Source organism: Myotis myotis, unplaced genomic scaffold (assembly GCF_014108235.1).
Source record: "Myotis myotis isolate mMyoMyo1 unplaced genomic scaffold, mMyoMyo1.p scaffold_m19_p_16, whole genome shotgun sequence".
NCBI classification, from domain to species: Eukaryota; Metazoa; Chordata; class Mammalia; order Chiroptera; family Vespertilionidae; genus Myotis; species Myotis myotis.
The window spans coordinates 35,695,826-35,721,799 of NW_023416320.1; the positions used below are offsets into that span (position 1 = coordinate 35,695,826).

Sequence of the window (25,974 nt, forward strand, 5' to 3'; positions counted from 1 at the left end):
AACATCGATGAGAGAGAAACATCGATCAGCCGCCTCCTACACACCCCCCACTGGGGATGTGCCCGCAACCAAGGCACATGCCCTTGACTGGAACCGAACTCGGGACCCCCCAGTCCGCAGGCCGACGCTCTATGCACTGAGCCAAACCGGTCAGGGCGGAACTGTACGTATTGGGTTGAACAGCAAAACACTTTATGACATAACGTGGTGTTGGTGGTACTTGAATGTCAAGACGTTGGACTCTAATCCAGAGTACTTTGCCACTACGTCATGCTGATAGGTGTATAGTTTGACTAGTCTATGCCCGATCAAATCAAATGACGGCTGCGAGTTGTTCATTTATTTAACTACTGCTGGTAGTTTATAAGAAATGAATGTCTCTGGCTTCCTATGTAGAAATGGAAGCTGTCCACTGTGGTGGTTCAGTGCCAAAGATGCGTTGCTGTTCGCCTGGAAGACTCTGTGTGCGCTGGCTCAAGCTGTGCTCTGATAAACAGGAGCTCGGACACTTGATGATGGGAAGTACAGCTGAGGACTCAAGTGCAGAGCTGATCGTGCTGAATGCTTTTCTGGGTCATGCTCATTTCATAAAAACAGTCCATTCCCAGCCTTCCCGGGAGAGGAAATGCTGAAGGTCCCCAGCTGCAGTGTGGGGTAAGGGGGAAACCAAGGACTGGGAGCGGGAGGGGCCCCACCCCCTGTCCTCTCCCTGGCCAATAAGTGGCAGGCACTGAGCCCAGTCACACAGGTCCCCGCACAGCAGCTTTCAGGCTACATTTGTGCTGTTGCTTAAAAGCAGATTCCCCCCCACCCCCCTTTTCTAGCGACCACGTTGTTCCAGTGACCAGAGCAACATGACATAGAAGCAGAAAAAACACACCAAGTTCTTGCCAGTTGCTAGGCAGAGAAAACGCTTTTCTGTGGCTGAAGTATGCTTCCCATGTTGATTTCCTAATCATGACTTGTTTGCAAAGCCAAATACAATAGCTCCGTGAACACTCATCGGCATTTGGTCGGCTTCGCTGCCAAGCTAATTAACAGATTTCACTTTAGAGGGAGGAGAATAAAAGGGATGCTTTTTGTAAAGAGGCAGCTTCATGGGAAATTTGATTTTTCTCTATTTAAGGATGGTTATGTCTGAATTTTTGACACAACCCTGTAAATACTGATTCTATTGGCCATGCATGTTTCAATTATAACATGGGCAGTCTTTCGATTATGCTTAATGTTGATGCCAGCACATTTGCAATGGATAGTACCTAAGTTGTCTTTTGAAAAGTCTGATGAATAATTAAAAAGTATTCACTTTGGATCCAAATGTGAGGATTAGAGCAGGTTATCTGTGTGACGGACTTAGGTGCACGTTGATGAGGCTCCTTTTTCCTCATTGTCAGGGATGAGAACACAGCCATTTGCTCTGAAACACCAAAGCTCTCCCTGGTACCCAGTACACTTCCTCCGAATCCTGGAATTGGAGGCAGACAATCCTCAGGAAGCTGTAGAGTGTAGGAGGCTGAAAGGGAAGCAGGCGGGGACCCTCCCTGGCTGGCCAAACACAATGGGAAGGGACAGGAATAGGGAGACTGCAGTGGCTGGTGTAAGAGTGATGCGAGGGCAGGGCTTTCGGGCATGGCTGGCCCTGGGGTCAGCCGTTTACCAGTGGGCAGTGGAGCTGCTCCATCCACACAGGCAGTCAACTGCACCCACCAGAGATATCCAGAGTGATGTCTCTCTAATTCTGTTATCAGGATGGTGAGGTTTTTAGCTGAGTACACAGCTCTGCTTGAGGCTTTCAGGAAGCTGTGTGAATAGGAAGACACATGTGGTGGTGGAAAGAGCTCAGGCCAGCTGTCGCTTGGGAGATGGAAGTTCAAGGTTAATTTCGGTTGGTTGGCAAAAGAGTATTGAGAGAAAAGTTCATTTTCATAATGTTTCTTTTGGCCGAAGACAGGGGAAATGGGGAAAAGATTAACATATTTTTCTAGGATCTCTTCTGAGCTAATTAGGTTATTCCAATGAAAATGATCAGTGTGCAAGGCACAGGGCTGAGTGCACTGTGAGTGCAAACTCTTAGTTCTCACAATAGCCCCATGAGGTAGAAACCCTGACCCTTTCCTTCTTAGAGATGCGAAGCTGAGGTATGGAGAGGTTAAGCAATTGCCCAGAATCACCCAGCGAGTGAGTGGCAGAGCTGGAATTTGAACCAAAGAAGTTTTGTGACAGAGTTACTGCTCTCAGCCAGTGCACTCTACTTCCTGCCTGGGCCTTCAGAGAGGTGTAGATATGACAGCTGGGTTGGTCTCCAAGCGTTCTGTAGCACTTCATGGGGGCATTTTTTCCCACTGGGGTTAAGTAATTGATTTTTGGTTTGTATTACCTCTATCATTTTGCACAGACCTTATGAAGTTGTGGGACCCAGTGCCTGTGACCAGGGGCCCAGAGTGACAAGAAGGTGAGGAGCGTTGAGTGATCTACGAGACACTTTTTGACTTTTGTCAGAGGAATAGAGGTAGTGTCTTGTGGAGTTTACTGAAATCAAACTTAAGATGATTAAAGAAATAAAAGAATCCATTTTTGATGTGTTCATGTTTGCTTTCTATCATTAATATTTCCATCTTTCTAGAACGATGTGAAGCCTGTCAAATCTTCCTAAAACTTAAGCTAGCGAGGCATTTATTTGGCTACCGATGCTAACCGGATCAACTCAGAGCCACTGCCTGCACCTTAAAGCTCGATGCTTTTTCTTTATACTGTCTGGGCTCCTTGAGAATATTTATTATCTTTCTCCAACTCACTGTACTCTCGCAGGGATGCTGGAGTTTTCTCTATGTGGGGAGAACTATGTGCATTGGATGCAAAGTTTCAGTTACCGAATGTGTCCAGAATGAATTCTCAGCCTGGCCCTGAAGGGCATCTATAATTCCTCTGCAGGTACATTTTCAGGCTCATTTCCATCCCCCCTACCCAACCTCCTACCCTATGCTTCCATCACATGCACTGGACTGATCATCTGTCCTCAAACAGACTGGTGGCTTCTGCCTCTGGGTCTGGCCTCACATGGTTCCCTTAGATAAAAATACCCTTCACCCTGCATTCTCCTGCCCGTGGGGGCCCTTCTCTGCCTGTGAAGCCCAGCCTCCTCCATTTCTCAGCAGCTGCCCAGGTCTCCCCTCTTGTTCCCCCCCACTCCTCCTTCACCCTGGTCTGGAAACAGGACTGGATTTAGAGCCCTAGGATCAACAGTAAGCTGAGGAGGTGAGTGCACTCTGCAGCGATGCTCTCCTGGCAGCCTGATGTCACTATTTCAGTTTTGCCGATGAAGAAACTGAAGCTCCTGGAAATGATGGAGCACAGTCGGGATCTGAAGCCAGATTTCACCACTGACAGTCCCATGTTCTCCCCCCTATGGCTCCCCAAGTCTCCTGAGCCCTGGTGTGTGCCTGGCACAGTGCTTTCATCACTAGTGCATACTCACCCTGGGGCCGATAATGGTGGATAGAGTCCATGACTCAAGCACAGGTCTTTTTCACTCTTCTCTTCCCATTCTCCTGTGCCACTCCTGACTGCCTAGAACACACAGAGGAAATTCTGTCTTGTTTCCTGGGGTGCTGCCCATGTGTACCTTTTATCTTCCGGACCCCCATCCTAGCTTGTGTCTAAGTTAATGGCCTTTTACTTCATTAGCTTCTGAGTGCAATCAAGAACATCTGCCCGGTTTTCTTGCTAACTCTGTGGTTCAGCAAGGATGAGGGTATCATAATGTCAGAGACACAGGTGTTAAGATATATACCCCCCCTTCTTCCCGAAACTTAACTAACATCCTGACTGTGCTCTGTTCTCACGAATATATTTCTAATTTTGGTGCTTGTGCATTAGTCTCAGCTGAGAAGTATGATTAACATCTCCTTAGTGTTTATTTACTCAACAAGCATTTAGGCTGAGAAGCATTTAAGAACTTGGAGATATGGAGCATTTTATAATTTTATGAAACATTGATTAAATAAACTATGATCAAATATTGATTCTTTTAGAAACACATTTGAGACTGTTTTATAAACAATTAAGACACAGGTTTCTCCTTTAATTTTCTAATATAGCATATACTGGTGTAGGCATTCTTTAAAAGAGGGCAATATTTTGCAAGAAACATCATTGTTAATGGCAGTATAACCATAGGATCTAAATATCAGCACTTTGATTTAGAAGCAGTCGAAAGCTTATTTTCCATAGCTTCTGTAGCAACAGTTCAGATTTCATTAGTTTGGGTTACTCATCTGAACATAATAGGAACTGTTTTCTTGTTATAGGAACCAAACTGAGTTTTTTAAAGAGGGTATGGGGTTAATAACTGGTACCTTAGAAAAACACGGGCAATGTAATTTGTTATTTTTAAGGCAAAATGTACGTTGAACACATTTCAACTGTAAATTTTAAGGTTATGAACAAATTTCAATGTTCACTTTAAAAATTAATATTTGAAGATTATTAACTATTTATTTCAGAACTTGAACCACTGAAACCTATCTTTTTTTTATTATTATTAGTTAAGGTATTACAAATGTGTCCTCATCCCCCCCATTAACCCCCAACCTCCCCCCTCCCCCGCCCCGCACACTCATGCTCCCATCCCCCTGTTGTCCATGTCCATTGGTTTGGCTTATATACATGTATACAAGTCCTTCGGCTGATCTCTCAAACCTATCTGTAGCTTAAGTTTGTAAACATATTTCAAAGTGTTTTTGATTTTTTAATGGTGACTAAACAATTATTAAAAATGGTTGTAGATTTGTAAGTATTTATAGATTGATGTTCGTCTAAGAACTGTTTCTTTTAAGTACTGATAACTTCTCAAATTAATGTCTTGCTTTGGCTATTTTTTCTGATCATGCATTGTACTTTATTAGACTGTGTTCCCTTTCTAGATAATAGCATCCATTTGGAGTCATATGATGATTAAGGATGAAATTTGTGTATAATTCTAGTTTCTTAGAAAGAATAGTATGGCTTACAACTACTTTTTGAAATTTCAGAATATTACTTCACTTTAGTACCTATTTGAATATCTTATATAGTGCCAATCATCAGGGGCATGCTCAAATGTAAGATTAAATGTCAAAATAAGCATTTTATCCAATAAAGTCTATTGACAATCCATTAAGAAACAAATACCTGGGCCAAAAGATTTGAGGAAGTCTTCATGGAGAAAGTGGGCTTTCATGTGTAGGTCCTGTAGGCTGGATTGAATTTATATGGACAGGTATATGCGGGTGTCATTAATAACACTGGTGATTGAAGGGAGAAGTGATTGGGGTCATAGGATGACTTTAGGAAGATAAATGGCTGAGAGATAATATTAAAAAAGATCAATTAAGTTCTCTAGGAATGATGTATAGCAACTATATAAAACTTTAAACTGATTATTGCTTATATACTGTCATCTGGCCCTGGGTGATTCCATTGGTAAAAGTATAGCATCTATTGCAAGTCAGACCACACTTTCTTGTGTTCCAAGGCCATAGATTGCGCTTACTGTCTCAGTAATGTGCCTACTTGTCATTAGTAGGTGGGCCGGCTGAGATCACCACTCATAATACACAGGTGAGAACCTGAATTAGCCCAGCCTAGGAATCATATTGTTTGTCTTTGACAGATATTCCACATGGCATAGACGCTACAATAAAAATTCAGTTGTTGGAGTTGCCTAAATATTGTCACTGAATGTATTGTTGTAAGTTTTGTGGTAAAGAAGAGAGGAGCTTCTTTCATTGGTTACTTTTGATGTCAACTGATAGGTTTTCTTAAATCTTGAATGAAATATTGTCCTTGAAGAAGATAATAAAGGCGATTGTAAGTTATTTCACATAATTGGATATTCAACAATTGTTGGAAAATTTGAATTCAAAAAAGTACACTGAAGAAAAGAAATATTCACACCCAATAGTTTAACATGCCTTTGTTAAGCATCTGTTATGTGCAGAGTCCTGGGCTAGAGAGAGAACCGGAGGAACAGATTTCATTCTAGTCTTCAAGAATTTTCTCAATCACTAGCTTTGCTGACTAAATTTTCAGGGAATTACTTCACCATGAAGTCCAGGTTAATAAGCTCACACATATTTATTGAGCCTCTGCTATGTGCCAGGTAGTGTAATATCCAGGGGGATATTAAAAGCTGGAACTATGCCTGGAGAGGAGACAGGGGTTAATCTTAGATAACATTTTATACTAAGAAGTTCTATAAAGTTTTAATATAATTTGATATGTTTATAATTTTAGCCTAAAACTAAACTGTAATCATTTTGAGACAAAGAATTGTTTCCTCTTATCCTTTATTACATTTTCTTTTCTCTTTTCTCCCCATCACAATTTCCTCCTATTTCTTTTAGACTAATCTGCAAAGACGGTGCATTCTGCATATCAGCTGCCTTCCATTCATAGTGTTACTTAATAAACGTTTCATGGATAATGAAGATATAAGTTTTAGTTATTATTAAACCCTGGAATATAATCTATATGGCTTTTAATAATTACTTTTTCTATGATTACTACAATGCAAACATTTCTTACAAACCCTTTTGGTATTGATTTTAATTTTTTTATTTTCACTAGTATGTTTCACAAATGAAAGCAGATATGAATGAATGGATGTGAAATAACGTGACTCATTGTCAGATCGCTGGAAAAAGCAAGAAAGACAAATACAGAATAATCATTTCTGTTTAAACTTATTATTTCTGTGATAGTCATAGCAAAAGTGATAAAGTGTTCACTTTTTCACTAGCTATAGAAAATATCTCAATGAATGCTTCCATAATCCTGTAAAGTTGAGTGTAATCTTAGCTCCATTTCAGCAATAGAGAAACGGAGCCTGGAAGAAGCAAATATAGTAAATCCTTCCCATCATCCACAGGTTCTTGAAAAATTAAGGGAAACCATGTATAATAAAACCAATTTGACCGGAGGCTAACTGAGAGAAACAAGAGTTAAGTTCCTATGGCATATTTTTGGTTACAAGAACAACACACAACTTCTAAATAAAGACCCAAACACTTCTAATAGTTAACAGTGAAACCAACGTGAGCTAGACATACATTATAAAAACAAGTAAGATCATCTTCCTTAGTATTTATTTATTCAACAAGCATTTAGGCTGAGAAACATTTAAGAACTTGGAGAAATAGAGTGTTTTATAATTTTATGGAACATTGCCCAAACTCTGATCAGATGCTGATCTTTTTAAAAACACATTTGGGACTGAGTGTTTCATAAGCAATTTTTAAGGTACAGGTTCCTCCTTTAATTTTCTAATAGAGTGCCTCATCACCACACCTGGCTTTCTGCACCCAGGAGTTCCCTTTCCATCTGGCTACCCTGAGCCCACCATTGAGACAGGTGCTACAGCATGCATTGCATGAGGCCTGCGAGGTGATTAATCCCAATTCTTCTCTCTGGTCCTCAGCTTTCAGTGGGTCCTTGCCTTGCCCTGGGAAGGCCCCGTGTGCCCCACTGGGGACCTTTCTCAGCTTTCTTGCTTTTGTCTCCAATGCTTAGCACACTGCCCTTCAGCACACTTCAGCACTTGCTGGAAGCTTGTGGGAAAGAGTTGGCTGGTGTGTGTGAACTTGGCTTGTTGCTGGGGCTTATTGGGATTCTAATTTCAGATGTACTCTTTAAAAGTTCTTTAAAAGTTGAACTAGTTTCTCTGTACTCTGATCTATAACAGATTCGTATTCCTTCTACAGCTCCTCCAGGTAGGCAAGCAGAATGCCTGGCCATTTCTCACTTATGAAGGGCTCATCACTATCTGAAATCCATTTCATTTAGATTTTTTTTGCATCATTAGCTCCCTGAAAAATCACGATTTTTGTCACTTATCCATCTTGTTCTGCTTGTTAGAGTGGAAGCAATGGTGTGTGGCAACTTTCTGTATCCCAACCGAAACACAGAAGTTCCGTGTAATCATTTAAGATGCATGGAGAAGAGACTAATTTTCCTTATATAATTGTCCTGGTGGCTCTCTGTCCTAGTAGCAGCTTTCAGTGTACTGTTTGCAATATATGAACTTACTGGAATATGTGAGCTCATTGGTAATATGTTCATGATATCTGAACTTATAGAGAATATTCTTAAAAATGTCTTTACCTCATCCAGATCCATTCCATTTACACTGTGTGTGGTACTTCCTAATCTTAAGGGATTTGGAATATGTCACTAATGCATTTAAAATCATAATGCTAATCGCATGGTGGAAAACATTTTGCTGAAACATTAGTTTGATGAAAGTGGTACATATTATACTTCAATAACTGGTTAAATCTAGTTATAGGAATTTTTGAGTTAGGAACAATATGCTGGTTAAGGAGCTCATGTTTTAACATTGTGCGGAGAACAGTTAGATCTCTGGAGAATGAGGGGTTAGTATAATTGTTATCATTATAGGTCAGCTTCAGTGAATATTTTTGTGCTACTTTTAATTCATTAATACATTTTTCTCAAAAGATGTCTGTAGACTATTTAAGGGTTTGGGATTAATCCTAACTAGATCCTAAACCCTGATAAGTCCCGTTATATTCCACTACGTAGTAGTTTCTTAATACAGTAATTTCTGATTAAAACCCTTTGAGTATCTAAATTCCTGAGATGGCAAAAGGTCATTCCGATGGGGCCACTTTTGCTAAATCAGACTAGTGAGCAGTATGGAACTAGGAAGGCCTTGCCTGCCCCTGGTGTCAGCTGGAACTTGTGAACTGAGAATAGGTACTTGATTGTATTGTTTTTGAATGTGGTCTTCTTAACTTACATGCTGTAATTATGATAAGAAGAAAGGGATTCTGGAGAATTTTCTTCTATAAGCAATATTCTGTTACAGAAGTATAAAGTTACTCAACTTCTGTGATTGTTATTTAGTTAGGAAAAAAATCAGGGCAATCAAAGTCCAGGAGCCTTAAATTGAAGAGACTTGCCTAATTTCTCTGCTAAAAGATCCGAGAGCAGTGACATCCTTTCCTAGGCAGGAAGAGGAACTTTGGAAATTAAATTCAGAAACTGAGTGTAATTGGGTTTTATTTCGCCTCTACATGAGGTCTCCTGGTCTGACATTCTAACTTACCTGTGAGGAAGTGTGGGTGTAATCATCCAATCACTGGTTAGAGCGCTGGTGCAGAGTCCAGCAGGGAATGAATCCACGCTACTTCATTTCCTGGCTGTTTGACCTTGGAGAAGTTACAGCAGGTCTTCCAATAATGTTGTTCTGTTCAACATCATCCTATATAATAAAAGCCCAGTGACTGAAATGGCACAACCAGAACGACCAGTACGACCAGAACAACCGTGGCCCCTCACCCCTGCTGGCTCCGCCTCCCAGTGGGCCCCCCACCCTGATCAGGGTTGGGGCCAGCTGCCGTAGCTTGAGAAGATGGCCCTGATCACAGGCCAGGCCTAGGGACATTCCAATGCAAGAATTTCATGTGCCGGGCCTCTAGTTTGTTACGAGAAAAAAAACCATGATTCCAGGGCCACTGCCTCTATTGGTTTGCACCTTCTCCCCACATCTGAGTGGGTTCCTCCCACATCCCAAAGATGTGCATGTGAGGTCCATTGATTGCCCCATCTCAGTGAGTGTGGGTAGGTGTGAGTGGCTCTGGGATGGAAGGGTGTCCTGTACAGGGTAGGTCCTGTCGTGAGCTACCAGGACAGGCTTCAGCCACTTGTGACCCTGAACTGGAATAAGCAAGTTGGAAAATTATCTTAACTTGTTTTTATAAATCTTACTTAAATGTGTGTCTAGCTCAGATTTTCTTTTTAAATCCTCTTTAGAGGATATGCTTTTATTGATTTTAGAGAGAGAGGATGGAAGAAAGAGAGAAAGGGAGAGAGAGACATGTATGTGAGAGAGAAACTCAGTTGGTTGCCTCCCAGAAGCGTCTAATTGGCGATCGAACCTGCAACCTAGGTATGTGCCCTCCTTACCTCCAAACATCTGGCCTAGTTCTGATTAGGTTTTGGTTTACCATTCAGTTTATCCTTTATATTATTTGCATTTTTAAGCTGCATGCCTTACAAACAATCTCCCTAAGCCATGTTAGTTATCCATACTCAGCCCAGGGACAATTTCACTTACATCCCCAAAAGGCTGCTTCTTGGGGACCTGGGATGATGCAGGTCCTTTGATATGAAGGACTGTTGATATTAGGGGATATTTGTCGTTTTTTAGTAATTGAGCAAATCTGTTGCATCTCTGTGATTATATAACAAAGCTCATAAATAAAGTTTGAATACACATTAGCTTTTCCTTGTTTGTTTTTTCACATAATTCAGATCAGAAAAAAGTGCATGAAATATATTTTAGTTATCATAGCTTTTTTTCCTGAAAGGTAAGTTTACCTGCATCCAGCTTGCCTCATGAATATTCAGCTGTTGACAGAGCTGCAAGCCAATATCCATGGCAATGAACTCATTAATAGGATTTTTCTGGCTCCTATTTGATTTATGGAGTTATATAGAAATATTTATGATATTTCATATTTTATTTTCTTCTCACTTTTTAAAACATAATAGTATTGTCGATAATAATTTGTTTTCCCTGATTTGCAGTTGAGTTTATTTTTTCTCATATTTCTTGATGGTATATGCAAATGCTTTCAGATATTTGCCTTCGTGCAGATTGTTGATATAATTTTTACAAAGAACATTATGAATAAAAACTGTGAATGGCCCAGCAGATGTGGCTCAGTGGGTGAGCATTATCAACCCATGAACCAGGAGGTGTTGGTTCGATTCCTGGTCAGGGCATGTGCCCAGGCTGCGGGTTCGATTCCCAGTAGGGGGCGTGCAGGAGGCAGCTAATCAATGATTCTCATCATTGATGTTTCTCTCTCTCCCTCCCCCTTCCGCTCTGAAATCAATTAAAAAAAATTATGAATGGCTTAAAAACAGTTTTGAAATATTTATACATAATCCTCTTATTAATGCATTGATTACAACTTGCTGTGCGAATATTGTAAAAAAGAACGATTCTCCTTGAAGGTCTTCCTTCAAAGATGAAGTGTGCAGCTGTTTAATGAAAATAGCATATGCCAAATATATTTGGTGATGTCAAATGAAACAGAAAAAAACAGTAATAATAGCAAACAGCTATTATTAGTCCTTGATATGCCAGGTGCTTTACATATATATTAATTTATTTAATCTTTAGAGCAAGTTTGCAGGAGTGGATATCCTATTACTCTCATTTGGCAAATATGGAGACTGCCTCAGGGAAGTAGTAACTTGTGAGATGTCACATGACTAGTAACTGGCAGATTTGAACCCAGGTGGAACAACTCCAGAGTTCAAGCCCTTAACCACTTCTCATTCTTGTCTCCTTTTATATTTTGGCAAAGTCTATACACCTGACTGCCTATTGTCTCAACACCTGTGCCTTCTTTCCTCACTTATTTGAAGCACCATACTAAATTCCCCTCTACTCAGGATGTTTTCTGGACTCTTGTCTGTTCCATTAATCTATTTGTCCAGATCAGCCCAACACTAACGGTACACGTTAATTCCTTGTAGTAATAGAGTCCAAATAGAATGAAGAAGGAAAGGAAACCAAACTACAGCTAAGGACTGGATGGTATGTTGAATATTTGGGCATGAGAAAAGGGGAGACGGGGATATGGTGAGTCAGAAGGGCAATAGGATGTTGATAGAAAAGCTGTATGTGTTTTAAGGATAAGAGTAGACAATTTCAGGAGTCAGGTTTTAAAGAAAAGGTGAAGGAGATACATAAATTTTGGAATAAAAAGTTCTTTATATTAGTTGAAACAAGTATGCATTTTGAAGCGGGTTTGAAATCTTCTTTTCTGTACTTCATGGGGTTGCACAGTGAGAAAAATGTGTGAGAAAAAAGGGGGTAGTGGGTGCCGGGCAGAGAACCTTTGAGCTGGAATCCTCAGTTCCCTTCTCTAGGTTGTTTTCCAGCTTCAAACACTTTTCCTCCCCCTCTTACATTTCCTTTTCTCGAATAACGACTTAAACAGGAATGGTGTTCTGCATGTTGAATTCGGGAAATGACCAGTTTCCTGTGCCAGAGAAAAATTTGTGCTTGAGAATATTATCTATATTATGTGCTTTGTACTTCCCACTCAACCTTCTCTTTCATTGTGCTGTGTTTTTTAAGTTATCTGATATCAATGTAAATTCCTGAGCAGCACAATGTGAAGTATTATATTGGAGACACAATAGCCTGCTGGCCTCTCTGTATAAATATTTGTGTAACATTAAAAATACAGCAATTTACCAGACATCTTATTAAGGAAAACTTGCCCAAGTATGTTCATTTAAGCTCATGAGCTGCCTTTTAGAAATCCATTCCCGAATTAGTCACTAACTGACACCATGAAATGTATTTTTATCTGAAATGCCACCAGAAATCGGGGAATATTTGAAATACTTTTGTTATAATTCTGAACTTAATTGAAAATTTATTATTTTCATCTGACACCAAGCTCTTTTACAAATATGATGTCATATATAAAGAATCGATTTTAATTTATGTTTTGTCACCTAATATATGACCTTTGTTTAATGATTCTGTTGCTGCTATAAAGAGTTGACAGCATCCAGAAGAACTAAGGCAGCTTCAAGAAGATTAGTCTTCTTTTCTGCACCTGACTTTTCTATAGTAATGTTCTTAGATTAGCCTGTGTAATTCTTGTCCATACCCAAATCTTGTTGCAGCTCATTGAAATCAAAGCCATAATCTGGCCATACTCCACATATATTGTTTAGGTTTTTTAATACCTTGTTTTCCACATCTTCTCAAGGATTATGGAAATATTAGTCTTTATTAGCATTTTATAGTTTGATCCTGAATTATTTTTTTCTACCTTCTGCTATTTGTTAATTTTTACATTTTGAAATATGAATAGAGAGATTGACGTTTGCCACATTTGAGGACCAGCCTGGAATCAGTGCAGAAAAGACCTAATGCAATGTGGAAAATATCCTATCTAATAAAGAGGGAATATGCTAATTGACTGCCACAAACTCAAAGATGGCGGCACTAACAGCCAATAAGGAGGGAATATGCTAATTGACTGCCACACCCTCAAAGATGGCGGTGCCCACAGACACAAGATGGCCAGCAGGGGAGGGCAGTTGTGGGTGATCACGCTGGCAGGGGAGCAGTTAGGCGTTGATCAGACTGGCTGGGGAAGTGGTTAGGGGGTGATCAGGCAGGCAGGCGGAAGCGGTTGGGAGTCAGCAGTCGGATTGTGAGAGGGATATCCCTCGAGAAGTCCCAGAATGGAGAGGGTGCAGGCAGGGCTGAGGGACACCCCCCCCCCCCAGTGCACTCTATTTTATCTATCTATCTATCTATCTATCTATCTATCTACCTATCTATCTATATATACACCTATATATATCTATCTATATATATACACACATATATGTGTGTACATATATGTATAGATATATATACAGGGTGGGACAAAAGTAAGTTTACAGTTGTGAGTACACGAAACAGAATTTATTCTTTTTTGTATTATTATTTATCAATTACTATATTATTTTCCATACAAACAACTCTAAACCTACTTTTGCCCCACCTTGCATATATACATATATAACACATATATTTATGTATATTTAAATAAACATAGTAGATCCCCCTCCCAAAGTCTTGGATTATTTGTTTTGAAACAAAGGATTTTTCAGAAGTTAGAGTCTGTTGGATTGATTCACTGTTAACAGAGGAGCAAAACTGAACTTTAGCTCAGTTCTCTCTAGTGTTAACAATAATTGTAATCACAGTAGAGATAATAGAACAATGTCTGTGGATGTAGCAGTAACAGCAGAAATATCAGATAACATTTTTTTGATCCTAATTAGGCACTAGTTCTGTTCGAAGTGCCAGCAAAAATTACTTCCCTGTAATGTATAATTCTCTTCCTGCTCTGTGAGAGAGCTGTTATTATTACCCCAATTAATGAGCAAGAAAGCTGAGCCTTGGGCTTCATACATGCTTATCACATGGCTGAACTTTACCCCTACGAGACATCCTGTGTCTGAATAAATATGTGGGTAGCAGTTTCTAGGTGTATTGGTGGGGGGTGGGGTGGGGGTGGGGGGGGCTTAATTTTGATAGATTTCACATTAGTTGACTAACATTGGGCACTTCGTAATCTTACTTTAGTTCAGTTCTCCCTAGAGTCTGGTATATCCCTGATCATTCCGGAAAGAGATGTCAATCATCCTAAACAATATAAGGAACACAAGATCATCATGTATCAAATGATACTTGGAATATATAAGCCAAGAAGAGTTTATTGTCAAAAGTCACTTTATTAAAATAAATGTTTAATAGTTTAAAATAAAGGCTATAGAGTCCTTTCAGTATTTGAGAAAACTAGTTGAATCCATGGCTTCCAGAGCTGTCTGCCAAGAATTAACATCTAACTTAATTTTGAATTCCTTGGGAAACTAGAATTTAAGTAAATGGGCACCAGTTTTCTTAGTTTCTTTAATATTTTTTTTTTCTCTCTTCCATCTTGGGAGTACTTTTTCACTTAAACACATTAAGATCAAATGCCATTTTGAAACTTAGACTTCTGGATGATCATTATGAAAACTTTGTAAGAGCTAAAAGGGCCTACGCAAAACCTCAAGGTTATGGCTAGGAATTGAAATGGCTACAGAGATATCTAAGTAGCAAAAATGAATAAAATGGACTCTGTGTGAAAGAGGATAATATTAGTGTGAGAATGAGTAATGAGCATTTAGCTTTGTAGGGATAATAGGAAATAGTGGTGACTGTAGCAAACTAAGGAAACCGGGCTCTCTTTGCTTCAGCCTGTTGTTACCGTTCAGAAATGTGGGTCCTGTATTGATATTTTTTCCTAGTGTTTGAAGAGAAACTACAGATATTGACTTTTATGTGAATGCTGTCATTTCTTTAAATGGTAGCAAGTTAATCAATGTTTTAACCACACTGTGCTATGCTAAAAATACCTCCAGTGCTTTTGACCTCTGCTTTAGATAAACTCATTGCCTTAGGCCAATGGAAATTACCCAAGAAAGTCAGCTACAGTATCCTTATTCTTATAGTCTGAGCTGTGAGATGAATTTGGTGGGAATTGAAATTGCAAAACACATTTAAAAATGTTAAACAAAAAATAACAAAACCTAAAATATTAACAAAAGACAACTTCAAAAAAGTGTGCACTTACTGTAGTATTTCATTGCAATCATGTCAATAAATTTCTGAATTTTCACTTTCACTGTTAATAATTTTATGACTCTAATTCCATTGGGGATGGTTCTGAGTTCTCTTTCACCTTCTGTCCAGTTTCACTATTGACTTTCCAGCCACCTAACTATTAGACATCTTTACAATCGTGTGCCTTTCAGTTAGTGCACTGACCACAAGCTGACAACGATGAATTCTTTCTATTGAAGACTGAAGAACACAGTTCTGTCAAGCTTCTGAGACGACACTAAATAATGTTTTAATTATCATCAAATCCTGGAAAAGTTTCATTGAAGAGTTTAAAAAATCTGGGTGGTCTGATGAAAAATCATCTTCCCCAAGGCTCTCAGCTAAATGGTGACGTTCTCTTTAATAGTTGTTCTGAAAAAGAATAAAACACATTTCGGTGGGGAGTTGATCAGATGCTAAAAGGCTCTTAATAACTCAGACACACCAAATCCCTTTGGTTCTGAATAATAAGCAAACATCAACAATCAGGGGACTTCGATGTACTGTGTAGGTGTCACTGCGATCCCTTCAGGTAACGGAGTGATCCAGGGGTGGTATATATTTCTCAGTGGTTTGTAGAGTCATAGATGCCCATGGCAAGTGATTTATTGTTCTTTAAGTTTTTGGAATTTAATATCGACAGAATGTTGTTATGGCCATTTAGGGACAAACTAACAACTGTTCCAAAGATGAAAAGGTGCTGCCCGTATTCTGAAGGAGCTTACAATCTCGTGGAGAGTGGACATGCAAACTAACAGTATTTTGTAATTGTTGTTCATTGTAGTAACAACATGAACATTTAAACATAAATTCTTCCTAATTATAATTTTCATAAAATGTTTTTGACTTTTTATTCATAATCTAACACATTTATTGAAACAAGGAGACTATATAGAGAGATAATGGACTGTGCAAAAGCTCAGTTAGACATGGAAAATCCATCATTTTTATAATGTAGCCCAGAGAATAATTTAAAAGTCTTTCATCTCAAATTCATGAATTTACTTGGCATTTGCTATAGGTATTTTGGGACTTATATGCTAGAGGTGCTCAACTGTGGGTGTGGGGTTGGGCATGTAGCAATGTATGGAGACGTTTTTAGGTTGTCACTGCTAGGGTAGCGGTTGCTGCTGGCATCCAGTAGGTGGAACTGTTAAATCTCCTGAATGTACAGGACAGGCCCCACAGCCAGGATTGATCTAGTCCCCAACGTCAGTAGTGTCAAAGTTGAGAAACACTGGTATACGGTGATAGAAAAGGGAAAGATTATATGACATCCTTATAATACAAATGGCTGACTATTCGGATTCGGGGGAAGATAATACACATATTTGGGAAAATTTGGGGAAGATAATATACTAGGGAAATTAATACTACACAGTCTGGTGGTGTTTAGACACAAAAACCTAGGTAAGAAAAAATTCTCCACGCATTCCACTGACGTTTATTGAGAGCTCACGAGGTGCGAGGCAGTGCTGTAGGTGCTGAGGATACACCAGACAGGCTCTGTCTCCATGGAGCTCCTGTCCCAATGTGGGAGACCAGTAAACAGACAAATACATAACCTGGGACATGGAGGAGTGGGGCGGGGGGAGGGGTGAACAAGCAGAGTAATGTGATACTTAGCACTGATAGGGGTTGGAGAAGGGACATGCCATGCTGGATGGTCATCAGTGACCTCTCAGGAGGTGGCAAATATGCTGAGAACTGAAGGCCAGCAGGAGGCAGCCAGAAAACAGGGTTCCACGCAGAGGAAGCAGGTAGTGAAAAGGTGCTAATGTGGAAGTGAGCACGCATGTCTGGGGAGGAGCCGGAAGGCTGTGTGGCTGGGCAGTGGCCCAGAATGGGAAACAGGTATGACTAAGAGGGAGAGAGGGAGGAAGGGAGGGGCTAGACATCAATAAAGGGACTCTGAAACTCTAGACCAGGATCATCATTGTAAGATAAAAATATCTATGGTTGCTAATTTCCCTGTGTTTCTAATTTTTCTCAGTTCCCTAGTCAAATGAGTCCCAAGTGCTTGGCAGTAAGAATAAAATGGAAGAATACTTGCTTCCTTATTTTTGGAGGTCACTGGGCATTGTAGAGGAAGGTTATAGTGTCCCATCCCACTGTTGGTCTTATGCACAGAGTGGGTATAGAAGACAGTAATAGAGCAAAGGAAAGACATATGAGGAAGGAAAAGAGAACGGGCAGCTTTGGCTGGTGTGAGAAGTGATTCCATGGATGTAACAAGAGAAAGGTCAGGTTTAATTAAATAACAGAATTGAGTGGTTTAGATTTATGGTGGTGAATTTTGAGCCCTGGGTCTTGGAGAGCATGGAATTATTGCAAGGTATTATATGGGTTTCCAAATGTGTGAAGATTCCTTTTTATTATTATGGTAAATTTATTGCTCAGTTTTAGCACCTTCCGTCTAATGTACCAAATATGTTTATGATTATTTATTGAATATTATATGTATCCTCCCAATAGAACATAAGCAAGGAATTTTGACCATTTTGTTTATTAATATATTCTATATGCCTAAAACAGTAGTTCCTAAAGTGTGGTTTGCAGACATTTGGAGTTTTGTGAAATCCTTTCAGGAGATTTGAAAGGTCAAAACTATTTTTATGGTGTACTAAAACCTTATTTGCTTGTTTTCTCTGTTGACATTTGCACTGATGGAGCAAAAGCAATGGTGTGTAAAACTGTTGATGCTTTACTGTGAATAAAGGCATAGCAACAGACTGTACGAGTGGTCACTGTATACTTCACTGTCACTCACTCATGATGGTGGTGGTGGTGGTGGAGGGGGGTAGGAGGATGCCAGTTTCACTTAAGAATGTTCTTGGTAAAGCTGTAAAAATTATTAATTTTGTTAAGTCCTGACTCTTGCACAAGTCTGTTTGATATTCTGTGTGGTGAAATGGGAAGTAGACCTAAGTACTTCTGCATATTTAAGTATTATAGCTGTCTCCAGGGAAAGAATTTGTGTGCCTGTCTGCGTTGCTATGGAACATCATATTTACTTGAAGTAACAACTGTGAGGCAAACTGTGGTTTCAGTTTCAGGGCATTGAGGTATTTGGCAGATATTTTCTCAAAAGACAATGAAGTGAGCTTGAATTCAGCTGGAAAACAACTGAAAATACTTGTTGATGATGAGGAATTCAAGCTTGTAAGTGAATTTAGAGTTTTGGAGAATTTATATCTATGACTGTGAGCTTGACAATGCCCTAATAAAGACTTTCCTCATGAGTTGAATACTGATATTAACTAACAGAATGTGAGTTTTTTGATAATGTATAATTAAATGTGTTAATATTTCACATATTTGCATAACTCTTAATCAGTGTTAAAAAATTTACAAAATCACACGTGGATAAAAGATCCCTTCAAATTGCAAGATAGATCAATGGGTTTTAATGGAACAGAGTATGAAAAGTTCACTGATATAGTTTAAGAATCCACATCATGCCTAATTTTTAAGAAACTACCACTTATTTAGTTTTGGTGTTATATTAAAGAATATCCACAAATATCTGAAAATGTTATAGCAATAAACACATTTCTCCCTTTCCCAACTATCATGAGAAATACGTTTTCAAATAGCATATCACAACAAATTGAAGTATCTATGAGAATTTAGCTATTTTCTATTAACCTAGATATTAAAGAAAGTTGTAATTATATGAAACAGTACCACACTTCTTACTTAATTATTTTGGAAAATATTTTTCAAAAGAATATGTTATATATACATTAACATGTAATGGGCTTATTTTTGATTTTTAATAAACTTATAAATTAATAAATTGGGTAACAGATATTAAAAATTTTCTTAGTTTTAATTTCTGATATATTAAACATTGGTAGATATAATATACATAAATAAAAGCTCTTTGTGGTTCTCCATATTTTTTAAGAGTATAAAGGAGTCCTGAGACCGAAACATTTAAGAACCTCTGCCAAGAACAATGCCTGGCACACAGCATAAACATTGTTGAATTTTTTCTAATAGTTTTTTGTTAATATGTATTTAAATTGACAGATTAATATTAGCACCACAATATGCATGTCTATCATTTTTTTCATGTTTAGGGAAGGATTCCTACTCAAAAAATTAGGAATCAGTAGGTGTGCAGGGAAGGGTGAGATCCGATAAACTGGAGAGGTTACAAAAGGTTCACTGTATTAAAGGGCATAATGTGATTTGCAGGATGGATTGAGATAGTATTATTTAACTTAAAAAATAAACATTCCCTTGATCCAAATCCATTTCCATACCTGTGCTCCCTGTATCAGCAAAAGTTTAAAGTTTTTAAAACATTTTCTGTGGTAATAGCTCCATTTCCACATCCTCTGTTTTCCCCTCTACCCATTCCATTGGGAACTGCTCTGGTCAAAATCAAATGACTGACTCTGTGTTGTCCAGCCACATGTCATTTGTGTAGTGTCCTTTGTGCACGTGTCTTTCGTGCACTACTTGATTTCTCGGCGCTGTTAAAGCAGCTGTCCACGCCCTCATTCTGGAAACACTCTCTGCTGTTGGCGTTTATGATACCACATTCTTCTGGATTTGCTCCTACCTTATTGGCTTCTGTGGTTTTTCTTCTGCTTGACATCTCCATGTTGGAGTGCCCCCAGGTTCTGTCCTGGGGCCTTCTGTGTTCTCCATCTGTGTTCTTCAACGGAGTGGGGCCATTGGCCCTTCTGCCTGTGAACACTTCCTGCTTTATGTCTTTGTGCTCCGCTCTCTCCTCAAAACTTCAGATTGGCACAGTGAACTCCCCACTTGAGATCTCCACACTGGTGTTCAGTAGGCATCTCAAGAACATACTCCCATTCTTTCATCCCCAAACCTACTGCTCCTTCAGACTTCTCCATTGCAATAAAATCATACCACTATCAAGCAGGTGTTCAAGACACACTCAAATGACAAGTCTTTTTCATTTATGAGGACTTTGTTTTTCTCTCAGGAAGACAAAACAAAATAACTTAACTTCTAAAGAATTTTGATGTGATAACATTGTTTTAAGTTCAAGAGGTAAAAGGAAAATATTTACCCTTTCCCCCCCACTTATTTTCATGAAACGAGTATACAATTTCCTGCAATAGTGTAGCCCCTCTTAAATTTTCCCCTTTTCACCTTTATATATAAAATTTACCTATCTCTATCCCTATAAAATTGGCCACATTTTAAGATGACAGTTGTTGCTATGATCATTCTGAATGTCGAATATTCATAGGAGTACAAAGGTTTACTGCCTGTACAATATTAGGAAATTCAGATTGGCACAAGGTATCTAGAATTAAGTCTAGACCGGTGGTTCTCAACCTTCCTAATGCCGCAACCCTTTAATACAGTTTTTCATGTTGTGGTGACCCCCAGCCATAAAATTATTTTCGTTGCTACTTCATAACTAATTTTGCTACTGTTATGAATCATAATTAAATATCTGATATGCAGGATGTATTTTCATTGTTTCAAATTTAACATAATTAAAGCATAGTGGTTAATCACAAAAACAATATGTAATTATATATGTGTTTTCCGATGGTCTTAGGCGACTCCTGTGAAAGGGTCTTTCGACTTCCAAAGGGGTTGCGACCCACAGGTTGAGAACCACTGCTCTAGACTATGAACATCTGTGGGACTTTTGAGAGATCTGTGTGTGCCTGACAAAAGAAAGAGCAGAAAGGACAAAAATGAGTTGAGAGAGATCATTGAATATACTGAAATTAGGACATTAGCAGGTGTTCTCTGAGAGTAAAACTCATCATGGACTTCACTTTTGAGCTGTCAGTGGCCCAGGTGGGCAGACTAGGGGACAGGGGATTGTGTCCATCTCCCTGTTGTATCTTAGTCCATTTCTTCCTTCTTTTGATTTTTTTGTAGCAAATTTGTGACATTTTTGCTTTCTTAAGCAATTCATACATGGCATTTGACATATTTTACCAAGTGCACGATAAGAGGAAAACAACATGGGGAGCAAGTTGAAGAGTTCTGAATCAAGTTAGGGGAATGCTGGCGAGTGTGCAAGCTGACACACCTGCCCGCTGAAAGGCACCTGGAGGCACACCTTCGAGCCTCGCTTCCTCCAAGTGTGACTTGGAGATTATTAGGACCTGTTTACCCGTTGGTTGTGATTTTCATTATTGGGGGGCAAGGTCCTCTGGCGGGGTGTTAGCAATCGCAAGTGGCTGAATGAGAGGGTGTTGTACATAGAGGGAGTTTGACAGAGTTGAAAGTCAAGGTGAAACAAATGAACCCCCCTTTTTTTTTCATTCAGATTCATTTGTTTCTCAAAGTCTTTTTTTCAGACTTTGGAAGAATGAACCTAAAGGAATGGTCACCAACATGTGGTCTATAGTCCAACTGCATCAGGATGCAGATTTATATGCACCTAGGGAGCTTGCTTTCTGGGTCCTGAACCCATCTGCTGAATCAGACCTTCTGGGGATAGGCCAGGGAATCTGTATTTGGAAGAAACTTTCCACATCATAAAACACAATAAAAAAGTTTGAGAACCATTGGCATGAGAAGCTATTTGCCAGTACTTATTTCCAATATGTTTGTATCAAAATGAAGATGATCTAATTCTAATGAAATTCTGGACCAGTGAGAATGACTGAATGCAGAGATAAACAGCGTATCCACTCCCTCCCAGGGTTTTGTGACTAGGGTATTAATGCTTTCTTGATTGATATGACAAAGATTGAATGCCCAGTCACCAAAGTCTGAAAGGACTTTATAGATACTGGTTTTTAAGGGATGATTCTGAACACACATTATTTATCTCTATTTTCAAGAAGGAAGATTTACACATTTTGTGAAAAAATGTCAACCAGTTTTTTATAAGTTTGAACGCTCAACCAACTATCAAAAATCTGCCTGCACTGTTGTGTAAAATGGGGCTCTTGGGAAAAATAAACGCTTGGTCAGAAATGCTAATAAGTTCCAGGTTTTCTGTCGTATACAGTTAAGCAGAAAGTTCCATATTGTCACGGAGGATAAGAAGATAAAAAATCAGATAAAGATATAGTTTACTTTATTAGTTAGTATTTCCCCTTCTCTCTCATATTTTGAATTATTTTGACTATCTCTTTACTTTAATTTATTAGTTTCAGGATGTGACTGAGCTCAATTTATGAGGAAAAGGTTTATAAGTCTAGACTTGAAGTTTAAGCGTTGCTTGCCTGAGAGGTTACCTGTTTACTGTGTGGTCAATATTGAAATGTAAACAAGGCAACTAAACCACCCATGTTATTTTAAGACTAAATGGAAAGGTCTAAAAAGCATTTTTGGTATGAGGATGTGGAAAAATATTCAAGAAAAACAAAACTAAAATTAAACAGAGTAATACTAATTAAATGGACACTTAGAGTTAGAAAATTCAAAACCTGTGTTTTCGTTACCAATTAAATGAAAATTTAGAAAATAGTTCAAAAATTGTGTCATTTTTAAAAAATGATGTTTTATTTGTTTCAGAGAGGAAGAGAGAGGGAAAGAGATAGAAACATCAGTGATGAGAGAGAATCATTGTTTGGTTGCTTCCTGTACACCCCATTCTGGGGATTGAGCCCACAATCTGGGCATGTGCCCTGACTGGGAATCAAACCGTGACCTCCTGGTTCATAGGTCGATGCTCAACCACAGAGTCATGACGGCTAGGCTGTATCATATTTTTTTTGTTGTTTGTTTTTGTTTTTAAATATATTTATTGATTTTTTTACAGAGAGGCAGGGAGAGAGATAGAGAGTTAGAAACATCGATGAGAGAGAAACATCGATCAGCTGCCTCCTGCACATCTCCCACTGGAGAAGTGCCCACAACCCAGGTACATGCCCTTGACTGGAATCGAACCTGGGACCTCTCAGTCCGCAAGCCAACGCTCTATCCACTGAGCCAAACCGGCTTCGGCAGTATCATGTTTTTTAAATAAAAAAATTTAAGGTAATATCTACTATGTTGTTTTTCATTTTATTTAATTCAGATGAATTATTTTATTCTATTAAGCTATTAGTACTGTACTGATGTGTCTTTGTAGTTATGAATACGAGGTATGAATTGGTTGAATCGGGAATAAAGATGGTGCTAAAACTAATGTTAGGAGTAAGAGCTTGTGCTCATTTGTTTTGTTTCTTTCAAATAGTTTTGTTTTTCTTTTTACAGAACGTACTAATAGCCTAATATTCTGAAAATAAGGAAGGTTGCTTTCCTACTTTCTGGAGGTAACCACTGTTTGTGTTTTGGTATATACTACATATTTTTTCTCAGGATGTATGTATACTGACGTTGCACATATGTATATAAGTATATATACTTGTATGCATGTGTATATATGTATGTGTATACATACATATATTAGTATGTGTATATGTCTGTACATATCAAGTATATCACTTTGTAAATCTTTTCACCAAATGGTATCTTAGAGACAACTGTTTTATACACGCATTTGTGTATATTATTTTATAACATTCCATTTATGATTATACTTTTGCAGTGTATTTTAAAATGTGAATGTGTAGAAATATATTAAATGATTCCCTTATTGATGGCCATTTACGTTATTTCCAATGTGTCCACTTTTGTAATGAACACACCGAAACCTCTTGTCTGAATATTTTCTTAGGATAAATTTCTAGAGTTACATTTGCTGAGTTAAAGGGAACGCCCATTTAAAAACTTGAGCTACATTGTCAGATTGTCCTCAGAAATGTCCTGCCATTTTATACTCTTACTAGCAATGTCTTGAGGGTGGTAATTTTGGAATGTTGTGGCCACATCTGGGTTTCATTAATCTTCTAAATAATTAGTATGCCTCAAACGGGATTCTTACCTTACTTTGTTTGCTGCAGTGTCCAGAGAGTCCCTAGAGCTTCTCTGTGCCCTGGGGAGTCGGTGACTTGGCAGGTGGTGGGTAGAGTCCTAAGATAGACAAGGGAAAGAATGGCCTCACCTGGGCATTAGATAGTTACTGGACAATGTCTTGGGGACACAAATTAACTTTGCTTGATGGAAAGTCTCTTCTCCTTTTCCTTCTAAACTTTCTCTTTTGAGGCTCAATATAAGTAACTCATGCTACTCTTTTTTTCCCTTTGTAAAAATAATAGCTTATTTATCTATGGATCAAAGCTTAATAATCATCATGAATAGTCCCAGTTATTGAAAGTGCTAATGAAATTATTTGTCTACTATAGGGCTCTGCAGAACCCTGAGCTGATCCCAGAAATACACATTCCGGCTTCCTAAAACTTGGGGGAGGGGATGAAAAGGGGGCATCTTTCCATTTCTTCCTGAAGAGTCACTTTCTCTCCCTCCCTCTCTCAGTCTCTCTGTGTTTTTATTAGACTTTAGTCTTTTGTGCTTCATAAGACTTAGAAGTTTAGGAAACATCTGACTCTTAAGTATTTACCACTGAACTTGGAGACTCCAGTGGATAAATTTAATTCACATTTATGTGGCCTTGACCCCAAACTATAAAGGAAATATAATTCTTGGGTAGGAACAGCAATGCACAAAGAGTCCCCCTTTTATGATAAAACTATACTCAACAATGATTGGATTTGTAAGCTTTGGTGTCTTGTAAAAAACACATTAAGTGTATCAACACAGTTATTTTATTAACCTAATGTTACCTTTCTATCTTTTCTTGTCCCGCGCAGGCATTCTTACAGCGAATGAACCAGTGTGCAGCATCAAAAGTTGACAAAAATGTCACAGAGGAGACAGTGAAGGTGAGGAGGGACAGTGGGCCCTCACCCCAAACACAGGTTCCTCCTAGATGAAATTTCACCTGGGGATGTTTCTTCAGGACTCTTTAACCTGCCTTCAGTCCCAGTATACGTTCTTATGCCATTTACTTGTGTGGGTCATCATTAGAAAAGGAAAACCAGACTTTGGGAAAAGAAATGGTGATTAAGAGGATGGAGACGGAGACAGAGAGAGATTGTTTTTGCCCGAGCCTGGAGACAAGTTCGAAAAGACAAAGAAAAATAAACCCAGACCAAGAACCTGAGTGTCTGTGAGAGGGAGGGAGCTGAGCTCTGTGGAAGGCAATTGCTAGAGGTGGCTCAGGAAGATAGGACGTGGGCAGATGCAGCTCCCAGTCCCTGATCACTAAAGAACAAGCGATCTGGATGGTCCATTGGTGCAGAAAAGAAACTCCAAGTAGTATCTGCAACTCAGACAAACGTATAAACATTTCCTTTTAAACTGTACGGAAGGATGATTTTTGCAGAGCTTTGGGGAACACAAAGGGATGGTAAATGAAAATGAATTGTGCTGTAGTCATTATTACTCATTTAAGTTGTATAAATCATCATTGATTTTTCCTTTTGATGCTAACCGGCTGTTTTACTTTACTGAAAATAAAATATTTCCCAGGATTTTATTGGCTCTCCTTATCCTATTTCCCCATAAGTTGAACACTAACTTTCAAATTCTCCTACCAGGGGAGTATATTACTTTGCATGCTTTTGGTTGCAAAAAACCGCTATTACTCAAATTGACTTGACAATACGTTGGCTCTCAGATTGGGCACCTCAGACGGGAGAGAATGTTCAGGACTCGTGACTCAGGAGGTTAATGAAATTGCCAGGTTCTCTTTAGCTCTTCCCTCTGCCATCCAGGCTATCAGCTCTGCCCTGGACTGCTCCTTCCACTGCTACAAAATGACCCTGTAGCTATCCAGGCAAAGTACCTTTCCAGCGCACCCCTCTTAGGAACAAAAAGCCTGCCAGCCA

The 25,974-nt window shown here is 38.9% G+C and overlaps 1 protein-coding gene across 1 annotated transcript in view; it reads left to right on the forward strand.

Moving 5' to 3' along the window:
- PREX2 (phosphatidylinositol-3,4,5-trisphosphate dependent Rac exchange factor 2) overlaps positions 1 to 25,974 on the forward strand; it is a 217,378-nt gene that overhangs the window by 32,297 nt on the left and 159,107 nt on the right. The window contains exon 2 of the mRNA XM_036338466.1: positions 24,895 to 24,966. Within this exon, the coding sequence (XP_036194359.1) occupies positions 24,895 to 24,966 (72 nt within the window). The remainder of the gene's footprint in view (positions 1 to 24,894; positions 24,967 to 25,974) is intronic.